Raw genomic sequence first — 19,267 nt, 5'->3', positions numbered from 1 at the left:
AAAAAAGCCAAGTGGCTGAAATATTTTCTATCAAAAAGTTGCGGTTAGTCATAGATAGTTGATTTTATTCATACATTATAGATCAATGTAAAATTATGCTTCAGGCAGCGAAATTATGCATAAATGATAAGGTTAATTTAAATAACAAACGAACATACCTCGTATTATAAATATGCATATATTAATAGAGTATAAACCACCACAGTATAACCACACTCACCTTATAGTCTTCATTTGGTCTGTTAGAATTAGAAAGACTTTGGGTCATAACACGAATCATTTCTAGCAATGATGTTGTCCTTAACCTTAGACTACTATCAAATATGATACTTTACTTTAGCAATGGATGTAATTTCACAAAAAAATATACCTATATAATGTTTTACAATGCCAGCTATTAAGGACAAGCTCAGCGAGGACTCTGATATTGGAAAGGTTTGCACAGTAGCTTCCAAGTTGTGGAGAGACATTGGGAGAGAAAGAAGAAAAGTAAGTGATGAAAAGATTTTAGCTTGCAAAACTAAGACAAAGTATCAGATATTTAATAATATTATCCCAATATATACTGCTTTTAAAATTATATCCTGCTTAAATACTGACAAAGATTTAAGTATGGCAGTTACCAAAGGATAAAAAAATCCAATTTACATACAATGTACCTTAACATTAATCACGCAATATTATTTTATCATTCACAGGATTGGAGGCGGGAAGCCCGAAAGAAACGTGAGGATTGAGATATGGGACTATTGGAGGAAAAACAAAAACTATCCTAATTGCAACCGACAATTTAGCCATGAAAAGGATTTTCGGTTGCACAAGAAGGGTTGCCGTCCAGTGAAGACTGTGGTCCTTCCAAAATTTGCATTTACTTAACAGCCATATCAGTTTGGTGCATACACAAGCATACAAGTGTGATGACTTTGACAAGTGTTTTGCCAACAAGCGCAAACTAAAGAGGCATCAAGTATTGCAGGCAGGTATAAAGCTAGAATACGAAATATGTCACTCAGGATTCAGCACAAAAAGCCGCATGCAAAGACACAAGAAACAGCAACATCCCAGGCACTGACTGCACAGTATTTGTACATGTAGTTGACATTTTTAATTTATATTCCCATTACAATATTTTTTTCTTAACCAGAACAATTGAATCTGCAGGCAATTGCAAATGTTATTAGTTAAAACAATTAAAATTTATCTAGGGTCAGTTGTATTAAACTCCTACTTAATTTTTACCTATCCATTTTGCAGTTCAGTAGTGTTTTATTATTTTTAACAGAGCAGGCTTGTGTCTGAAAGCATAAGTATACAAGGTTGGGGGACAAATATTTAAATCTTGAAGTTGGACAACTTTTATTAAAATCAGTGATAAAATTTGCACTCGTGACTTCATCAAAATCATGTCCTCTTGCTTCCACCCACCAAAAACATTTTTAGGCCTGTATGACTCTGACAGAAACTAAAATTCAACGTAGGAACTTAGGCTAGGAAAGATCAACAGCCACCCCTAACCCCCACCCCCCTCCAACGGATCTGCCAATTGTTAACTCCAAAAACCCTAACTTTTAGTGAACCAATTTCTAGTGTAGTGATGGTATCTATAGTGTTTTGAATTAAAAATCCCTTCGTCTGTTTTTCCATCTTTAACTTTAAAGAAACATCGTTGATGGTCTGGAATTCTATTAAGACCCTGTCCACACGTTTCCGGATATTTTTAAAAACGGAGATTTTTTCGTCAACACGAAGCGTATTTTGAATCGTTTTTGCCCGTCCACACGTAAACGCTAAAACAAAAGAAATTTGATAGTGCCAGGCGTTGAGCATGCGCATTTCCCAGTAATATGAGTGCTTCCAAACGATCGCAGGGCTCGAATGGCAATAGTTTATGCGCGCCTACATATCAACTATGTTAATTTGGCGGAATTTAAAAACAATTCCGCGTATTTGCTTTGGGTTCGCTTTATGCTCGCTCTTTCTTGAATTAAAATGACTAAATGACGAAAAACTTGCTGCTGAGACGGGAAGCAATTTCATCATATTCATTCGCTTTTTTAACCACTCTCCGTGGAGGTTCAGCATAGTAACATGAAGCTGAATGCATTTTATTAGACTTGAAATTATGAAATTGGCCAAAGTAAAACAGGAAAGCACTTTTAGTCCACCATCTTGAAGAGAAAGAAAACCCGCCGTTCTTGTTGGCACGATCGTTTAGGAAAGGGAAAATTGCGGCTACGCTAAACAACAGTATAAGTTTGAAAATACTTTGAGTGTGGGTTTTAACACTGGATCAAAAAGTGATGATCCTTTGTGATGATCCTAATTTAGTTTAGGTTTTCACCTGTAGTGACGCTGGATCAAAAAGAGATGTTCCTCACTCGACCTCTAGGAAGAACAGTTTAGAACTGATAGAGCTATCCAGTATAAATAAAGTTAGTTTAGTTAAGCTCTCCTCCTGCAGTAACACTGGATCAATAAGAGATGATCTTTACTGGATCTCTAAGAAGACCAGTCTAGAACTGATCAATAGAGCTATCCAGTATAAATAAAGCTAGTTTATTAAACTTTTAAAAATAAGCCAATAACTATAAAAATTGACAATATATTTCTGTATCAAAGTACCATCTTCAGGTCTAAAATAACTAGCGTACAAACGGCAAACCATGCATTTAAATATTCTAAGACTGATTACCATAGTAACCTAACTAAGGGGCTGTTTACATGAGCCCGGTTACCCGAGATTCAACGAAGCGTGAGATGATTTTGAGTTATTGAAATGAGCAGATAACATGATCCCGGCAGTCGTATAATCACCACAACAATAATACGAGTTAGATAATACGAGAATGAGAGTTGATAAGGTCTATTAACCTGTATATATATTCGACGTGAATTTCTATTTTATTCAGTTTTATAAATTGACTGATCGAGGTGATCAGTTTTCATATTTACTCGATCTTATTCCCCTCTTGGTCTGGTGTTATATTACCTTTGTTTCTTTGTTATATGTTTGTTATGTTGTGCTTTGTTGTTATGTTAAGTAATTATTCGGTCCGCGGTAATTGGCAACTAGCTGTTGCGGCTCCCGTGTCAATTCTACTTCGTCATTGGTCTACGTCACTACGGAGTCACGTGTTGAGATAGCGCGGGAATGAGAACTTCAGTTGCGTTGGATTTGAGAGTATATGTCTGACAACAAATTGTTGTCAAAGAAATTGTGCGAAATATGGACGAAAACGACGAAATTAATACTGAAGATGCACTGCTGTCTGAAGTAGAGGAAATAAGTAATGAAATACCATCGGGAAATGCCGCATTCATGGCAATGCTAGCGAACATAAACGCCAATATGTGTGCCATGAACGATTCGATCAAAAGGCTCAACGGGCCAAGCACATCTGTGGATGAAGAAGCGCCACAGTCAAAAAAGGCTAAACTAGCCGCAACCCCTATAGCAGGATTGACTAATCAGGCTAAACTAGCCGCAGATTCACATGTTCGGTCTGAACCAGACCGTGAATCCGACGGGGGAAGCGACGTTGATATTCTGTTAACAAATGAACACAACGAGGCGCAAAATGGCGCCGACGTTGGGGGCTCAGTTGACGATACCCTGCTAAATGAAATAGCAGATGCTCTGGATGATACGGAGCGCACCGATGATCCGGTACCAGAAAAGCTCGCTGAAATCGCAAACAAGCGATGGCACAACAAACTGAGTGACGATAAGCTGAAAGAAAAGCGAGACAAGTTCTCCCGTCCAATTAACTGTGATCAGGTCATAGTTCCACGGGTCAACCCTGAAATATGGTCGAAGATCACGTCTGGACCCAGAGGGAACGACCTTAAGCTCGCCCAGCTGCAAGGGAACCTTTGCAAAGTTGCTTATATCACTTTAAAGTCCACCGAGCGGCTTCTGAAGTCGCGATCGGACAACGCAAAACTACCTATTGATGATCTTGTCAAGGTGAATGCTGACGCCATCGCTCTAATGGGGCATATGAGTTTCGCTTTAGCACAAATGCGACGGGACAACATAAAACCGTTTCTTCACAAAGATTATGCGGGGCTTTGCTCCCCCGATGTGCCAATGACACGGTTCTTGTTCGGTGACGATTTACAATCGGAATTGACGAGAATACGAGCGTCGAACAAAATCGGAACCGCAACAAACCCGCAGAATCCCCAACGAAGGGTATCATTTAGGCCCGGTTCGCACGGGCATGACCATGGATCAAAACAAGGGTCTTTTTTAGGGCGAGGGGCCCAGTCGTACCGACGACTGGGCAACAACCAGAGGAAGCCCTACAACAGCTTTCGTCAAAAAAGACGAAACGAACAAACCCCACCTACGAAGTAAACACATCCGTTATAGAGTAACTGAAAAAAGTGCAGGTAAATAAATATGCATCAATGGTACCAATGCTTGTTAAATATTTTCAATTTAAGGTAACTAATTTCCATGCCGGTCAAATATCACATCAGCTTCCTGCTTGGCAGGAGTTGACCTCAGACCCAGAAATCCTGCAAACAGTTTCAGGGCAATTTATAGAGTTTGAAACTCTACCATTTCAAACTTCTTTACCTGTACAATGCAAAATGTCAGGTACAGACACCCAGATTATTGACAATGAGGTTTTAACCCTTCTTAGTAAAGGTGTCATAACACCATCCAAACATGAAGCTGGGGAGTTTATATCACCTGTGTTTATTCGGGAAAAGAAAGATGGATCACACAGAATGATCCTTAATTTAAAATCTTTAAACCAGTTTGTCAAATACCACCATTTTAAAATGGACACTATCTGGTCAGCTGTTCGCATGATGCGACCAGGCTGTTATATGTCCTCTATTGACCTAAAGGACGCTTATTATTCAGTGCAGGTGCACCCAGATCATCAAAAATATTTAAAATTTTGTTGGAAAGGGAAGCTTTATAAATACACATGCTTCCCCAATGGTTTGGCTTTCTGCCCTAGGAAGTTTACCAAACTAATGAAACCAATTTTTGCATCCCTTCGTGACCATGGACATCTGTCTGTGGGTTTTATTGATGACACATACTTACAAGGGGATAACTATGAACAGTGTGTTTCTAACATCATTGACACTGTTGCAATATTAGATAAGGTGGGTTTGGTGCCTCATCCAAATAAGTCTGCTTTACACCCTTGCCAAAAGATGGTATTTTTGGGGTTTGAATTAAATTCAGTGGACATGACCATAACACTTACTCCAGAAAAAAAGAGCAAGTTTAAGAAGATGTGTCAAGACTTGCTTGCCTCTAAGTCAATTTCTATACGCCATATTGCTAAGATCCTGGGGCATATTACAGCTAGCTTTCCTGGCTCAATGTTTGGCCGTTTACATTACAGAGGGCTTGATATGCATAAAACACATGCACTAAAACAGGCAAAAGGGAATTTTGACCAGTTAATAACACTTAATGCTGAAGCCAGAGATGATATAGCGTGGTGGTTGGATTCCATTGACAATGCTTATAATGTTATTACACATGGGGTCCCTGAGCTAACTTTAACCACTGATGCATCCAACACTGGTTGGGGTTGCTCCTTTAACAACATAGCAACAGGGGGAGCGTGGAACCCTGAGGAATCTGCTAAGCATATTAACTGGTTAGAAACTAAAGCTATCTTACTGGCTTTGATGAGTTTTTCTGCGAGTATATGTGGGAAGCATATCAAGGTTTTAACAGATAATACAACAGCAATGTGTTGTATAAACCAAATGGGCACTTGCCATGCTGTAGGCATCAATAACCTAGTCAAACAAATCTGGGAATTTTGTATACTCCATCATATCTGGATTACAATTGCCCACATTCCTGGGAGAAATAACACGGTTGCAGATTTTGAGTCTCGGAAAACTCATTCAGATCTTGAGTGGGCTCTAAATCCAGTAATATTCAGTGAGGCAATTGGAAAATTTGATATGAGACCAAAAATCGATCTTTTTGCCTCCAGATTAAACACAAAGTGCCCTGTGTATATATCATTTAAGCCAGACCCACATGCAGTCTCTGTGAATGCCTTCCATACCTCTTGGAAGAAATTAGAGTTTTACGCCTTTCCACCCTTTTGCATAATACAAAGAGTATTACAAAAAATTAAGGAGGAGATAGCAATGGGAATAGTTGTGGTTCCTCATTGGCCCACGCAGTCGTGGTGGCCTTGTTTGACAAACATGCTTATTGACGATCCTGTTATTTTACCCAGGACCAAGAAGACGTTGTTGTTGACATCCAGACCAAGCCAGTTACACCCATTACACAAGAAAATGACACTGCTGATGTGCCACTTATCTGGGGATCCCTTAAAAAGCAAGGACTTTCAGAGGGAGCGGCAGAAATCATATATCAATCATGGCGCAAAGGAACAACCAAGCAGTACACATCCTATTTACGGCAGTGGGAACAGTACTGTGGTGAACGAAATAGCAATCCCGTTTCGGCCCATGTAACAATTGGTATAAATTTTCTACACGAACTATATCAGAAAGGGTTGTCTTATAGTGCCATCAACACTGCGCGTTCTGCTTTATCCAGCACTATTCAACCGACTAACTCGGTTTCGTTTGGAAGTCATCCGTTAGTTGGCAGATATCTCAAAGGTGTCTTTAACACTCGGCCTTCCTTTCCTCGATACACACAAGTCTGGGATGTTGCCATTGTTCTGAAGTATCTGAAATCTGTAGAACCAGCCGACAGCTTGAGCCTAAAAGACTTGACGTTGAAAACTACAATGTTGCTCGCATTACTTTCTGGTCAAAGATGCCAAACCCTACGTGCTATAAAAATCGACAGTATGGTACTCAATGATGACAAATGCACAATCATGATATCGGAATTGCTGAAAACATCAAAGCCTGGCAGACATTTTGGACACTTAGAATTCCTAGCTTACAAAGATGACCAACAACTATGTATTGTTACAGTGCTTAAGGAGTATATAAAACGGACAATGCATTTGAGGCAGACACATGCACAGCTGTTAATCAGTCATCAGAAACCGCATAATCCGGTTTCTACGGACACAATTAGCAAATGGCTTAAGACTGTGCTGCAAAGGTCTGGCATCGACGTAAATGTATTTGGGGCGCATAGCACACGCGCAGCATCAACGTCGGCTGCAAAAGCGGCAAATGTACCAATTGCTTCAATAATGGATGCCGCAGGCTGGACTGGTACGTCAACGTTTGGAAAGTTTTACGACAAACCAATTAATAAGGAAGCTGGTGGAAACTACGGAGAGACATTGTTAAAAGCCACAAAGGGAAACTTATAGATTAAGAAACACGTTGAACAACATGCTTTATTGATTTTGTGTTAATATTCCAAATAAAGGAATTTTATTTGACATGTGAGCTCATGGTCATTGCTTTAAAGTCTCAACACGTGACTCCGTAGTGACGTAGACCAATGACGAAGTAGAATTGAAAAATTAAACGAGACTTACCGAAAGTTGAAGTTTGATTGAGATTCTACGAGTTATTGGTCAGGAACGGAGGAGTCACGGACCCTCCCTAAACATATAGATTATAAACCTCACCCATTGTTCAAGTGGTTGGGATGACCATTCGCAATTTAAAGACTGAAGTTCTCATTCCCGCGCTATCTCAACACGTGACTCCTCCGTTCCTGACCAATAACTCGTAGAATCTCAATCAAACTTCAACTTACGGTAAGTCTCGTTTAATTTTTCAATTTATTGTTATTACATTGGCAAAGTTATTAAATTAAATTAAACAATAGCATGTGCTTGTTTGGTGTCATAAAGACTTATTTCAATACCTCAAAGTCCTCTCACGCTTCGTTGAATCTCGGGTAACCGGGCTTATGCAAACAGCCCCCTAAAAACCTAATTAAATATTAAGAATAATTACTTGTTGACTAATTGTTCGATTGTCCAAGTTCATACATACTTTGAAATTTACACATTACATATAAACAGTAGGCCAATCTACAACTTAATAACCAGCGTGCTGCTTCTATACTCATCCTTTGTATTTAAGGATGGTTTGATAGAATTTATCCACAACACTTGTAAAGTCATTACAAGAGTGTGACTGATCTTACTGATCTGGCTAATATGCTTACATCATCCAATGTCAGAGTGCAATTACATGATTCAAAGTGATTTCTCACAGGAGTTTTCTTATTTCGATGCTCCTTAATACGGTTGAGTAAATGACGACTTGTTTTGCCCGACATAACACGATTTACATCGTGAACACTCTATTTTATACACAACTCCGCATTTAACGGCTTTCTCCACAGGTGTTTTCAACGACGGTAATACTGACTTGAGCTTGTGCAGAGTGGACACAACCTTACACGGTGCTTCACATCTTCTGAAAGATTGTTCAAATTTTCTCGTAATTCGACTTCTGTATTACACAAATACTAACTTCACTCCTGACATATCTTCCTTTTCTACATCTTGGTGCTCCAAGTTGTTGCTAATAATTTTAGCCAACGTTCTCTCGATAATTGGCATGGGATGAGAGGGGGGTACTGGTTATCCTCCACTACCATCTTTGCCTTTACTATAGACTCTGATGAAAATTCTTCCATATACTACACGCCGGGTGTATTCTGTGCACTAAACCTGAAATTACCAACTCATGATAGTTCATGGTTAAACAAGTGTCCGTCGATTTTGTGTACAATGTCGACGTAAGTTCTCCTCTCGAACGACAAATCTGCATGTCAAGAAATGTAATAGAGTCATTAATTTTGCGTTGACAAGTAAATTCGAGAGAAGGATGCAAGTTGTTTATTTTTTCGAGTTTGCAATCAACATCATACGCTTTATGTCACGTAAGATATCATCCATATATCTAAAATATAACTTAGCTTTATCCTTAATTACTGTATCAAATTTACTCACCTAACCATTAGCCGACATTGGAGCTGGTGGAGTTCCCATTGCTAAACCATCTTCTTGGCGGTAATACCCCTCGTTTGTCAACATTAAAACATTGCAGCTACGGAGTTCGAAATGTATCCTGATCCACTGATCGTCCAGTGTATTTTCCAGAATAGAGTAACTCCGTGCTATTGTTTCCTGGACCGGAACATTGGTGCATAATTATGATACATCGAAACTTGTAAAACGTGTATGCATGCAAGTTTTGGTCAAACTTTTTGAGTCTGTCGTTTTGGAGGCCAAGTATATATATATATAATATTATTATATATATATTATATATAATATATTATATATATATATATATATATACAGCCGCTGTCATTAATGTTGTCCAAATGAGGTATATCAATATACCTGTCATGTGACTTATTGGTATGCACCAACTCGCGTGTGCTTGCTATGTAAATGTATCTGCTATGCGCGTTCATACATTTACATAGCAAGCACACTCGAGTTGGTGCATACCAATAAGTCACATGACAGGTATATTGATATACTTGATTTGGACAACATTAATGACAGCGGCTGTATATATATATATATATATGTATATATATATATATATATATATATATATATATATATATATATATATATATATATATATATATATATATATTTTGTAATGTGTTAAATGTGGAGTGAAATGCAAGTCGTGATATTAGGAAATATACTTCGAAACATATATGTTTATTAGGAAACATATTATATGTTTTGCATTGACATATTTTAAAAGTTCCCTATCGCTGTTTGCACGTGTACTTTGAATGTAGAGCTTCCTGTAAGAGTTACAACTGCAAATTTTTACTAATTTCGAGTAATATAAATTATACTCGTGAATTTCGCAATTGTTTTAATACGGCACAAATATTGTCATAGGTCCATAGTGAATAGTGCGAACCATCTCTAGTAATGAAAATACATTCCTAGTGTTCACCAGCGCGCTGTTGATTATGTTGACAAGTGAAATGCAACATTTTTTCTTATTACTATATAGCCTTCCAGTGCTATATTAGCAGCCTTTTTGGATTCTAGATCTAGATTCTAATTCTTTAAAAGGCCTTCGATCGGCCTTCCAGTGCTACATTAGCAGCCTTTTTAGATTCTGGTTCGTCTTATTCTTTTTTACACGGAATGCCAGGCGAAGAAACTATCGATGTCGGCGTTCATCACAACTCGTTACTACAGTATGAAAATTTAGTATCTAAAAATTTAATCGCGAGGTGGAAGCAATGATAAAATTGTGCATTTTCTAATTCTTTTTGCATAATATTATCAGGCCTCCAGATATATCCCCGAAGCACCAGATCATATCCCGACCGAAGAGATAACCCAAAAAGAATCATTTCATATCACAATTCACCGCTGTACGGTGTTGAGTGACGTTATCAAACAATTCAAAGAAAACAGATGTTTACGTGATATAAACTTACGCATGGTCTTTCAAGTTATGGATAACAAAGGTGCTTATGAAAAAGAAGCAGTATCAGGGGTTGTTCCTGATGTCATTGCAATGTTCTGGAGGAAATTTTATGATGCCCTGACCAAGGGAATGAAAGGCAGGGTTCCGAGGATACGTTATGGTTATCATGCAGAAGAGTGGGACTCAATTGCGTTATTTCTTTAGAAAGGTTTTATTCAATGTAAATACCTAGCAATATATCTTTGCCGCGTCTATATGAAAGTGGTTCTTTACGGGGAGATGTCGGTTACTGAGGATGAGTCGATGCGGGAGTTGTTGCATCTTGTCTCAATTGACGAAGCTGATTCCATAAATCAGTGTTTATCTGGAGACGTCGCTTGTGACAGTGATGAAATTTTGTATATTGTATCCTCATACGGCGTGAGACGATGTCCCAAATAAAACAATGTCAGGGACATTTTCATCAAATTAGCGCATAAGGAAATAATCGAGAAACCGAAACACACATACGAGTTAAAGTTAAAACTGGAACCCTCAACGAGAAAGATCTTGCAACTTCTGAAGGACAAGCCAACAAACAACGATGAGCAAGTGACAATCGGCTTCTTGAAGAGCTTTATCAGAGGATTCTACTCAACTCAGGTGATTTGTTATTTCCACACTTACTGGTCAAAATGAAAAATTAAGCGCCGGTTACCCGAGATCCAACGAAATGGAAGAGGACTTTGAGGTATTGAACTAAGTCTTTATGACACCAAAAAAGCACATGCTATTGTTGTGTTATATATGGTCTGAGCGAAGCTAATAGATAAGGCGCGATTTTTTTTGCATTTTAAACGAAGTCAAATCTATTTTATCGGGTCGCATGCAAATTAAAATTTAATGAAAATGGTAATTAATTTGATTGTTTATTGTAATTTTGGTTATTAATTTGTTTATTAAAGAATTCAACCACAGCTTTTTAAGAAGCGCGAGAAGACAAAATCTAGGGCGCCCGTGTAAAGTTCACGATAAACATGGAGACCAAACAACGCCTACAGCGGATGTCTTAGTATACATGCTATTGCTCAATGTGATGATTGTGGGATTATTGCTCGTTCACTGCGACGGCGCAGAGTTTCCTAATACTAAGTTCATCTTTTTATCGTTTTGCAATGGCGATTAAGTGTGTTTAATAAACGTAAAATGTCCTTTTCCACGACTGCATTTAGTACAAGCTAAAGGTTGATTTCATTAAGAAATGAAGTGAGTAAAGAACATTTGAAATTTTATTTATTTCATCGAACGTAAATCTTGCCGGAGAATTTCGATTGTGTCCCGAAGTCGATACATTTTTGAATATGCCCATAAACGTAGTTTGTTTATTATGCGCGATCGATGCATTTTTATACAAGGATTCGAATGGTGGTATTTCTGTGTCCATATGTTAAATTCTCACAAAGATATAGCGTTACAAAGTCACAGGTAAATGCCCATTTCCCTGTTTCAAAAAACAATAACTCAATCACGCCTAATCACGGATAAATATAAGTCCAATTAAACTCAGAGACGGTTTTCAATCTATGCGCGCACAAAAGGTCCAAAAGGACCAGAATTTACAACTATAATTTTGCAAAACTTCGCAGATGTACAGAATTATCAAGAATGGATTAGTATTATTGTATTGTGAAAAGTTAACAACGGCTAAGTGCATTGTGGTGTGGAAAAATGATAAATAAAACGAGATTCATTAAGCAGCGTTGAAGTTCGCCTTGTTAGTTTGAAGGTTTAAGGTGGTCTTCTATCCTTCATTTTATTTCTTTTAAATAATTAGTCGCCCAGGTGATTATATGAGGTCTATACTGCATGTGATCTGGCGCTAATATATCCATCAGAAATAAAACAAAACAAAAAAAGGATCGTATGCAATCTATATTTACTGGGTTGAAACTCAATTACAACTGCCGTTGGCAGTGCGCATGCAAATCCTGTTCTAGTGTTTACAATAATATAATATAACATAATGCGATGTTGCGAAATATCACTAAAAGTACTATTGTATACAACCAGTTAAACCCCTTTAAAACACTATTCGCAACATACAACAAAGAAGCTTAAATACGGCGTTAAATGCCGATAAAATGAACTCTATAAGATGAATAAATACGAACAATATTGTTGCGAAAAATCACTGCAAAATACTATCGAGTTTAAAACTCCTACAAACTCTAACGCAACAAGCAATCACAATACAGGGGAGAGTAGGGACACTCAGGGAAATCAACTGTGTCAATTTTTCAGGCAACATTCCGGGCATCTTTGCGCGGCCTCTGACATGCAATTTTACAGTTGAATGACAGTCGTTTGCTGCCTGAAAATATTTATGTTAATTCTGTTGCCGGCCAGCAAACAAAGTGGACACTTTTTGATGCCGAGTGACCCTATCTTCGCCTCTCTACTGTGATGCAACAAAGAAGAATTGAGACTGCACTACATCAAGTACACAAGCTTTGGAATTTAAGTCGTACTTCATCTTATTTCATGCATTATTATGAATAACGTCTATGCAACCGATATGCCAAGTTATTGCACTCGTGGAAATATAAAGCCGCTGTCAATAAAACCTGACAAAATTTCGCCGCTGTTTTACTGTCAGACCTGACGACCTTTATTTAATGGTTAGTTCGCGACTTAGATAAAAAAAAAATAAAATTTTAAAGATGGCACCAGCTGCTATTAATGGCCGGTTATATGAGTCGTCAACTGCTGTTGGGCCACAATATTTTTCGCCCGTAAAATTGATGTATTATTAGTTAAGAGATTTGCTTGCTAGAAGGAATCTTTGTCTGTTTCGTTCAGTGACAATTATATGACCAAGTGTAGGATATGGCGACGAAAAACAAGGTTAGGCCGAGAGTATTCGTTTAAATGTCTCCATGCATGCGCTGGTTTTTTCAATAGTCAGCCATTTATATTAATAACTAGAAATACATGCATGCAGAAACCCCTCGCCTAGGATTAACAAGATTAGTTAAGCATAGCGATGGTAACATGATTGTTAGAAAATTTATGTATGTGAGAAAAAGAATTTGAGAAAAGTGTGGAAATATTTTTCTGCACGTGGAAGCACTGTAGTCATAGCAACTCGCAACGGCCGTATATTTTTAAAGAATCAGTTTACCCTCATATTTTTGTGAAAAAATGGCAAAAATACGACAAGATTCTAACCTTTTTCTGGAAGTTAAGTTACTCATCTATAGTACGTGTTATGGTAAATTATTTCAATTATTAATTACCATGAAATATAACATCAGACGTCTCATACAACTTCCGAAGTTTTATGTTACACCTCGATTGGTTTTTGCAAGGGAATGTTTTGATTTTCTTTTCTTTTTGTCATTATGAAAACAGAGTTTATAAATGAAATTATAATGTCGTTTATCACATAACACATTCAGATTTATAGTGAAATCCATTTGAGAATATTAAAGTTGTGTTTACCACAAAAAAATTATTTTTTAAAGCTGTGGATTTTCATAATATATTTAAATATTATCAAGTGTAAAATCTTCCGACTTTATTATACTCGGTGAATTCGGTCAAAAATTTGGTCTTGTTATTTGTTAAACCGTGAAAAGTCCTGACCACATTCGAGTTTCCCTCTAATTTAATAAAATACAGTAGGAGGCAAAAGTTTGAGTCCAGTGACTGTATTTGATTGTTTTAGCAGCATATATTAATATTCTATAGAAAACCTTACCGATAAGTGAACTAGAAAAAAGTAAAAAGTAAAATGAAAAATACATGCTGAAACAACAACTATGAAATGTTATAATATTCATTTAACGTATGTTAATGTGCAAACATGCATTACATGTCAATGCTTAGTATCCCCCTTTTTTTGCTCTTGAAACGGCCTTTATTCTTGCTGGCATAGATTCCATAGGTTTTTTAGTGTCGCACATTCAATACCTTGCCAGCATTCGTTGACAACTTGCCTCAAGTCATCCTGGCTGGTGGGTCTGTGCCTCGCCCTTTTCCGGTTACGACGGTCCTACAAGTGCACCATAAGTTTTAGATCTGGAATTTGAGGTGGAAAGCCATGAGAACAAGTTCACCAGAACGAGTTTCCTTCTATAAGATTTCTGGCACATAGAAGATGTGCATGTGCTTAGGGTGATTATCATGTAGTTAGATCACTGAGTTAGAAGCGCGATCATCTTTGTACCAGATGAAATTCCATGTCCTTGAAGATTTAATTGATAATTTTCTTTAATTAGGATCCTATATATCTTTCAATGTTGCCAAACCCAGCATGACCGAAGCAGCTAAAAGTTTGCTTGAGTAGGATTTAGTTTCTTTGAACCTCTCCCAGATTAGTGGCATACCATCATTTGAAATTCTCACTTTTTCTGCGATCTTACGAGGAAAGAATCCTTCAATACTTAAGGCAACTATTTGTCCTTGTGTACCTTGACTTTTCCCACCCATCTTGGGCAGTGTAAAGGAAAAAGAACTTTATTTTGTTTTAATTTAGATCATTAGGACCAAAACAATGTGCAATTAATATGTTCAACAGTACTGAAACACTAGCACGTATGTCTTAACTCGAATACGCTACCAGGATTTAATACTGGAATTCAACAACGACTGGACTCAAACTTTTGCCCCCTACTGTACATATATTCTTTATTTCATGAAAACATAAAATTTATAAATTTCATCAAAATTTTGCGAAATGACAGTTATTTATTGACGTTTTAAAATACAAATTTTTGTCTCGACCAATCAAGAGCTTAGTGGTTCACACTGGCGCATGCGCATAACGTAGAAGACCGTCCATGGCGTGAGGTCCATTGCATAATGGCGGACAACTTTGATTTCGCATTTGCAAATCGTGTATTTGTAAATATCCGAGCGGAATTAGTACCCTCGCACGGTGCTCCGCACCGGCTCGGGGATTATTATAAGTAATAGCATGACATGAGGGAAATTAGTGATTAAATGCCCCGAAGGCGAGGGAGGTTTGTGTAATTCCCGAGGACGCAGCCCAAGGGAATTACACAAACCTCCCGAGCCTGAGGAGGTTTGTGTAATTCGTTGTAATATCATGATCAGCGAGGGTGACGTAGCGTATAATTGGTTTTATGTATTTTTAAAAATTCATATGTGTGCATCTCCAACAATAGAACCCGAGCTGATCATGATATTATAGTGTAAAAACGGAACAAAATTTTGCCGGTACTCCCAGAGGCATGTGAAAACCTGTACGGCTTAGTAATAGAACAAAATATGCATATAATTATGAGCTGATAGACTTTTTTAAATAACTTCATACGTCAACAATGATTGTGTTTACTGTAATATCGCGAAGTCACGCTGTAATCAATTTCGAATGCTGAAGTGGATTCAAATGAAATATCCAGGACTGTAGCAACAATTTTATTTATATTTCGTTTTTAGAAATTTACAGTAATCCCAGGTAGCAATGGAAGTGTAATTAGGAAATTTTTGCTTGTGCAATATACTCTTGGCATTACGGCTGCATCTGTTATTTAGATTAAATGAAAATTAGAAAGTTTTTTTATCATCTACTAATGTAATAAACCCAGTGTCCTAGTTTTTGGATGGTCGAGATCTCAGAAACATTCCACACCTGCATCTTCAGAATGGTCGCAGTTATGTTGCTTCCATCCCGAGTGATAACAATTCCAGATGAATGATTCCTGACCAGAACAGAGAACATCATCAAGCAAAATATGACCACTTCCTTCGCCATAGTAAGCCTTGTCTCTGGTTTTGTTCGCTCCAACAAAACCCAACTGACGACAGATGACATGACCATCCTTCATATCCCAGAGATCATCACAGACTGTGCCCCAACCAAACTTTGGATGATAGATTTCGACTCTTCCACTCATATTGTTACTCGAACCATTCAATCTGATTTTCAGTTCAACGTTGGCTATAAATGGAAACAGTTCATGTGTCGGCTTAATTTAACAAGCATGAAATATTTAATTTTAAGAACTTCACACTACGTCACATAAAGTTGCTATTACGAGGCAACTTGTAAGGAAGTAAAAAAATACACGTTATATCTAACTTATGTAAAATCATCGCTTATCTTAGCAGTGAATGTGGCTAAGGATAGTTTCGGCATTCTCACGTCATTAACATCGTAAAAGCCAGAAATGATATTAATAAACAGCCTAAATATTGACAAACCACTAACACGATGAACCGTCAAGGAAGTCTCATGGTAGGTGCAGCTAGTTTCGTCGGTTATAAATATGTGTTTTTCAAGTAATAAGCAACATAATTCTAATTGATTTACGAAATGCCGGGTTTCCTTTCAACGTAACAAATGTTTAGTCAGATTACTTCTTACGTAGTTATGGCGGCTCTTACGTGATCTCAATGATTAGAAAATAACTTGAAAAAGTGAAATATGAATTATTGTTTCCCAAATCCACCTCTAGAGAGGGTTTTGTTCTGTGTGAATATTAACTGCGTTTATCTCTTTAGGCCTTTTGAGTTCCGTCTTTCTTTTGCGGTCTTTAATTTATCAAACCTGGTTCATCACATTGAGCAATTGAAACAATTTTCGTCAGAATTCGATCATCCCAGTTTACGTTGTCTTTAAAATAGCAAATCATTTTCCCCGCATCCGCAGCAATATCCGTAAGGATAAACAATGATAATTTTGTTAATAATCGTTAATACGAAAGAAAATTCATCGTTACCTAAGTCCTATATCTTAGGGAGAGCTAGTGCCGGTGCATAATGATTTGAACAGGGGCTGGTTGTTGAAAAGCAGGTTAAATTTAACCCTAGGTTAGTGCTAAACCTGGGTTAAAATCCTTAAGACCAGGTTAGTTAAACCTGGGTTAAAACTGTGTTGATCAAAGCAGGGTTAGCGATAGGATTAGTTAACCCAAGGTAAAAATATTTAACCCTTTCCATTGGTCAATAAAGGAGCGTCAAAACTTAACCGAGGATGAAATATTGTCAATCGAAAAATTATATGCCGTGAGGGTGGTAACGTTGTATTGAACTGCATTTTCCGTTGATGGTATTTTCGAAAGTTTCGAGATGCAAGGCCATTATGTATGTTAAACGATGTGAAATAAAATAAAGCAAATCATAAACAATCGATTTTAGAACTTCAGGCAATGTTTGATTATTAAATTCAGAAACAAACGTAGTCTTACCACTGCATGCCAATCAAGAGAATCGAGATTCAGTTGACGTTTGAAATACAATGAGCTAAGATACCAGATACAATGGCATCCGAAACAAATATTTCGATTACGATGTCTCAATTTGTACGGTTGTGTGTGTTCATCATGTATTGCATTGAACCGAAGGGAAATAAACCAATACATCAGCTGAAACAGAACTAAGTCAAACTTAAATAATTCTTTGCTGTCCGAAACTGTTCGTAAAACCTTTCAAAAGTGTTTAATTCATAAAGAATCATCCGTACGTACGTGTTTCTGATGTTTCTAAGAGTGAGGAGTTTACAACTAATTTTGAAAAACTTCGCAGATTCTCAGAATTATCAAGAATGTATTAACTAATATTGTAAAAAGTCAACACCAACCAGTGGCGTAGCCAGCCTGACGATTTTGGCAAAGAAAACGATATAATTATTTAGATTGACCATATTAATGATTAAGGGATACTACTCTATAATATTTAATTCCCAAAAGTGTTCCCGTGGTGCTTGTTATAAACCTGCAAAGACTGACAGAGATTTTTTTTAAAGCCTAAAGTTTCATTCAGTGTAAATTTTGTTAACTTTGAAGCGCATCATCTTTGCCAAAATACAACATTTTATGACATAAAACCATTTTAGAACATGTTTCCTCGATGTAGCACAATCCATAGCTTTCTTTACTTGCATGGTAACTTCACCCTTTCGTGTGTTAAACATACTTCTTCTATAAGTACTAGTTAAAATACAAGCGGCTGATGTGTATGGGTATTTACAATAGCAAGTGCGTCGCATGAGTATTTTAACTTGCTTGTGAAATGAATAAATCAAGCTTAATACATATAAGGGCATGTGTGTAACAGAGTTATGAATACTAATTAAGGTTAGTTGTATCAAAGTTAAGATATGGAGATCTTATGGAGATATTCATATTATTTTTCTATTAATATGCATGAAAGGCCAGTTAGCCGGGTTTTTTAAATGCGTTGCGGAAACTGCGAGAGAAGGAGGGATCTGTTTTAAAAGAACATTTTATGCATTATTTTCAAAATTGTTTCTCTGTTTTGTCATTGCCACCCCCTATGAGGACAGCCATATGCAAATAAGTTGTGGAAACCCTGCATGGTTACTCGATCTCATTTGAACACAGCGCTGTGCGTCTCCAGCAAGACAAGTAATTCAGCTAGTCTTAAAAGTATACTATGTATTAAAATTATCTTATACCTTGGGGGTAAAAATCAAAATTTGTCTTTAACGTATTGCATGACAGTACCCGAATGACTTTTTGCTAAGCACATAGCTCTAGTGTGCGCCGGCCTTAACGTTTACCTAAAAGGATGAGTATAGCTGTTAAAACGGCAATTTTTCACTTTGAAATCTTGAAATCCGAAAATAAAAGAATAGAAATATCGAGAATTTCTTACTACATTAGCCAGCTCAAGTCCGTTATAAATTTTGTTCATCTTAAGTAAGCTCACTGTTGTCAAGGAGCAGTGGCGTAGCTGGCTAGCATAATAATTGAGGGAGGACATATTCAATTGCTGCCGCAGCGAGCAAGCCTGATACGAAAGAGCCAGGCAGCAAATCCTAATTTACAATTGGAGGTAAAAATAAAAATTTGTCTTTAACGCATTGCACGACAGTACCTGTGGCAGGGACGGTTAGCATGTTTTATTTATTTTTTTGGGAGAGGGC

At 37.3% G+C, this 19,267-nt stretch overlaps 2 protein-coding genes across 2 annotated transcripts in view; one reads left to right on the top strand and one right to left on the bottom strand.

The window, feature by feature from the left end:
• LOC114535164 (ADP-ribosylation factor-like protein 13B) overlaps nt 1-19,267 on the top strand; it is a 98,985-nt gene that overhangs the window by 7,420 nt on the left and 72,298 nt on the right. The window lies entirely within an intron of this gene.
• The window catches only part of LOC114535163 (pro-epidermal growth factor-like), a 44,853-nt gene continuing 41,403 nt past the window's right edge, over nt 15,818-19,267 (bottom strand). Inside the window, exon 7 of the mRNA XM_028556546.1 lies at nt 15,818-16,318. Within this exon, the coding sequence (XP_028412347.1) occupies nt 15,993-16,318 (326 nt within the window). The 3' untranslated portion in view covers nt 15,818-15,992. The remainder of the gene's footprint in view (nt 16,319-19,267) is intronic.

Source organism: Dendronephthya gigantea, unplaced genomic scaffold, assembly GCF_004324835.1.
Source record: "Dendronephthya gigantea isolate DGI-Jeju-01 unplaced genomic scaffold, DenGig_1.0 000111F, whole genome shotgun sequence".
NCBI lineage: Eukaryota > Metazoa > Cnidaria > Anthozoa > Malacalcyonacea > Nephtheidae > Dendronephthya > Dendronephthya gigantea.
The sequence above is the reverse complement of the archived record's forward strand: the minus strand, read 5'-3'. Positions and strand labels throughout refer to the sequence as shown.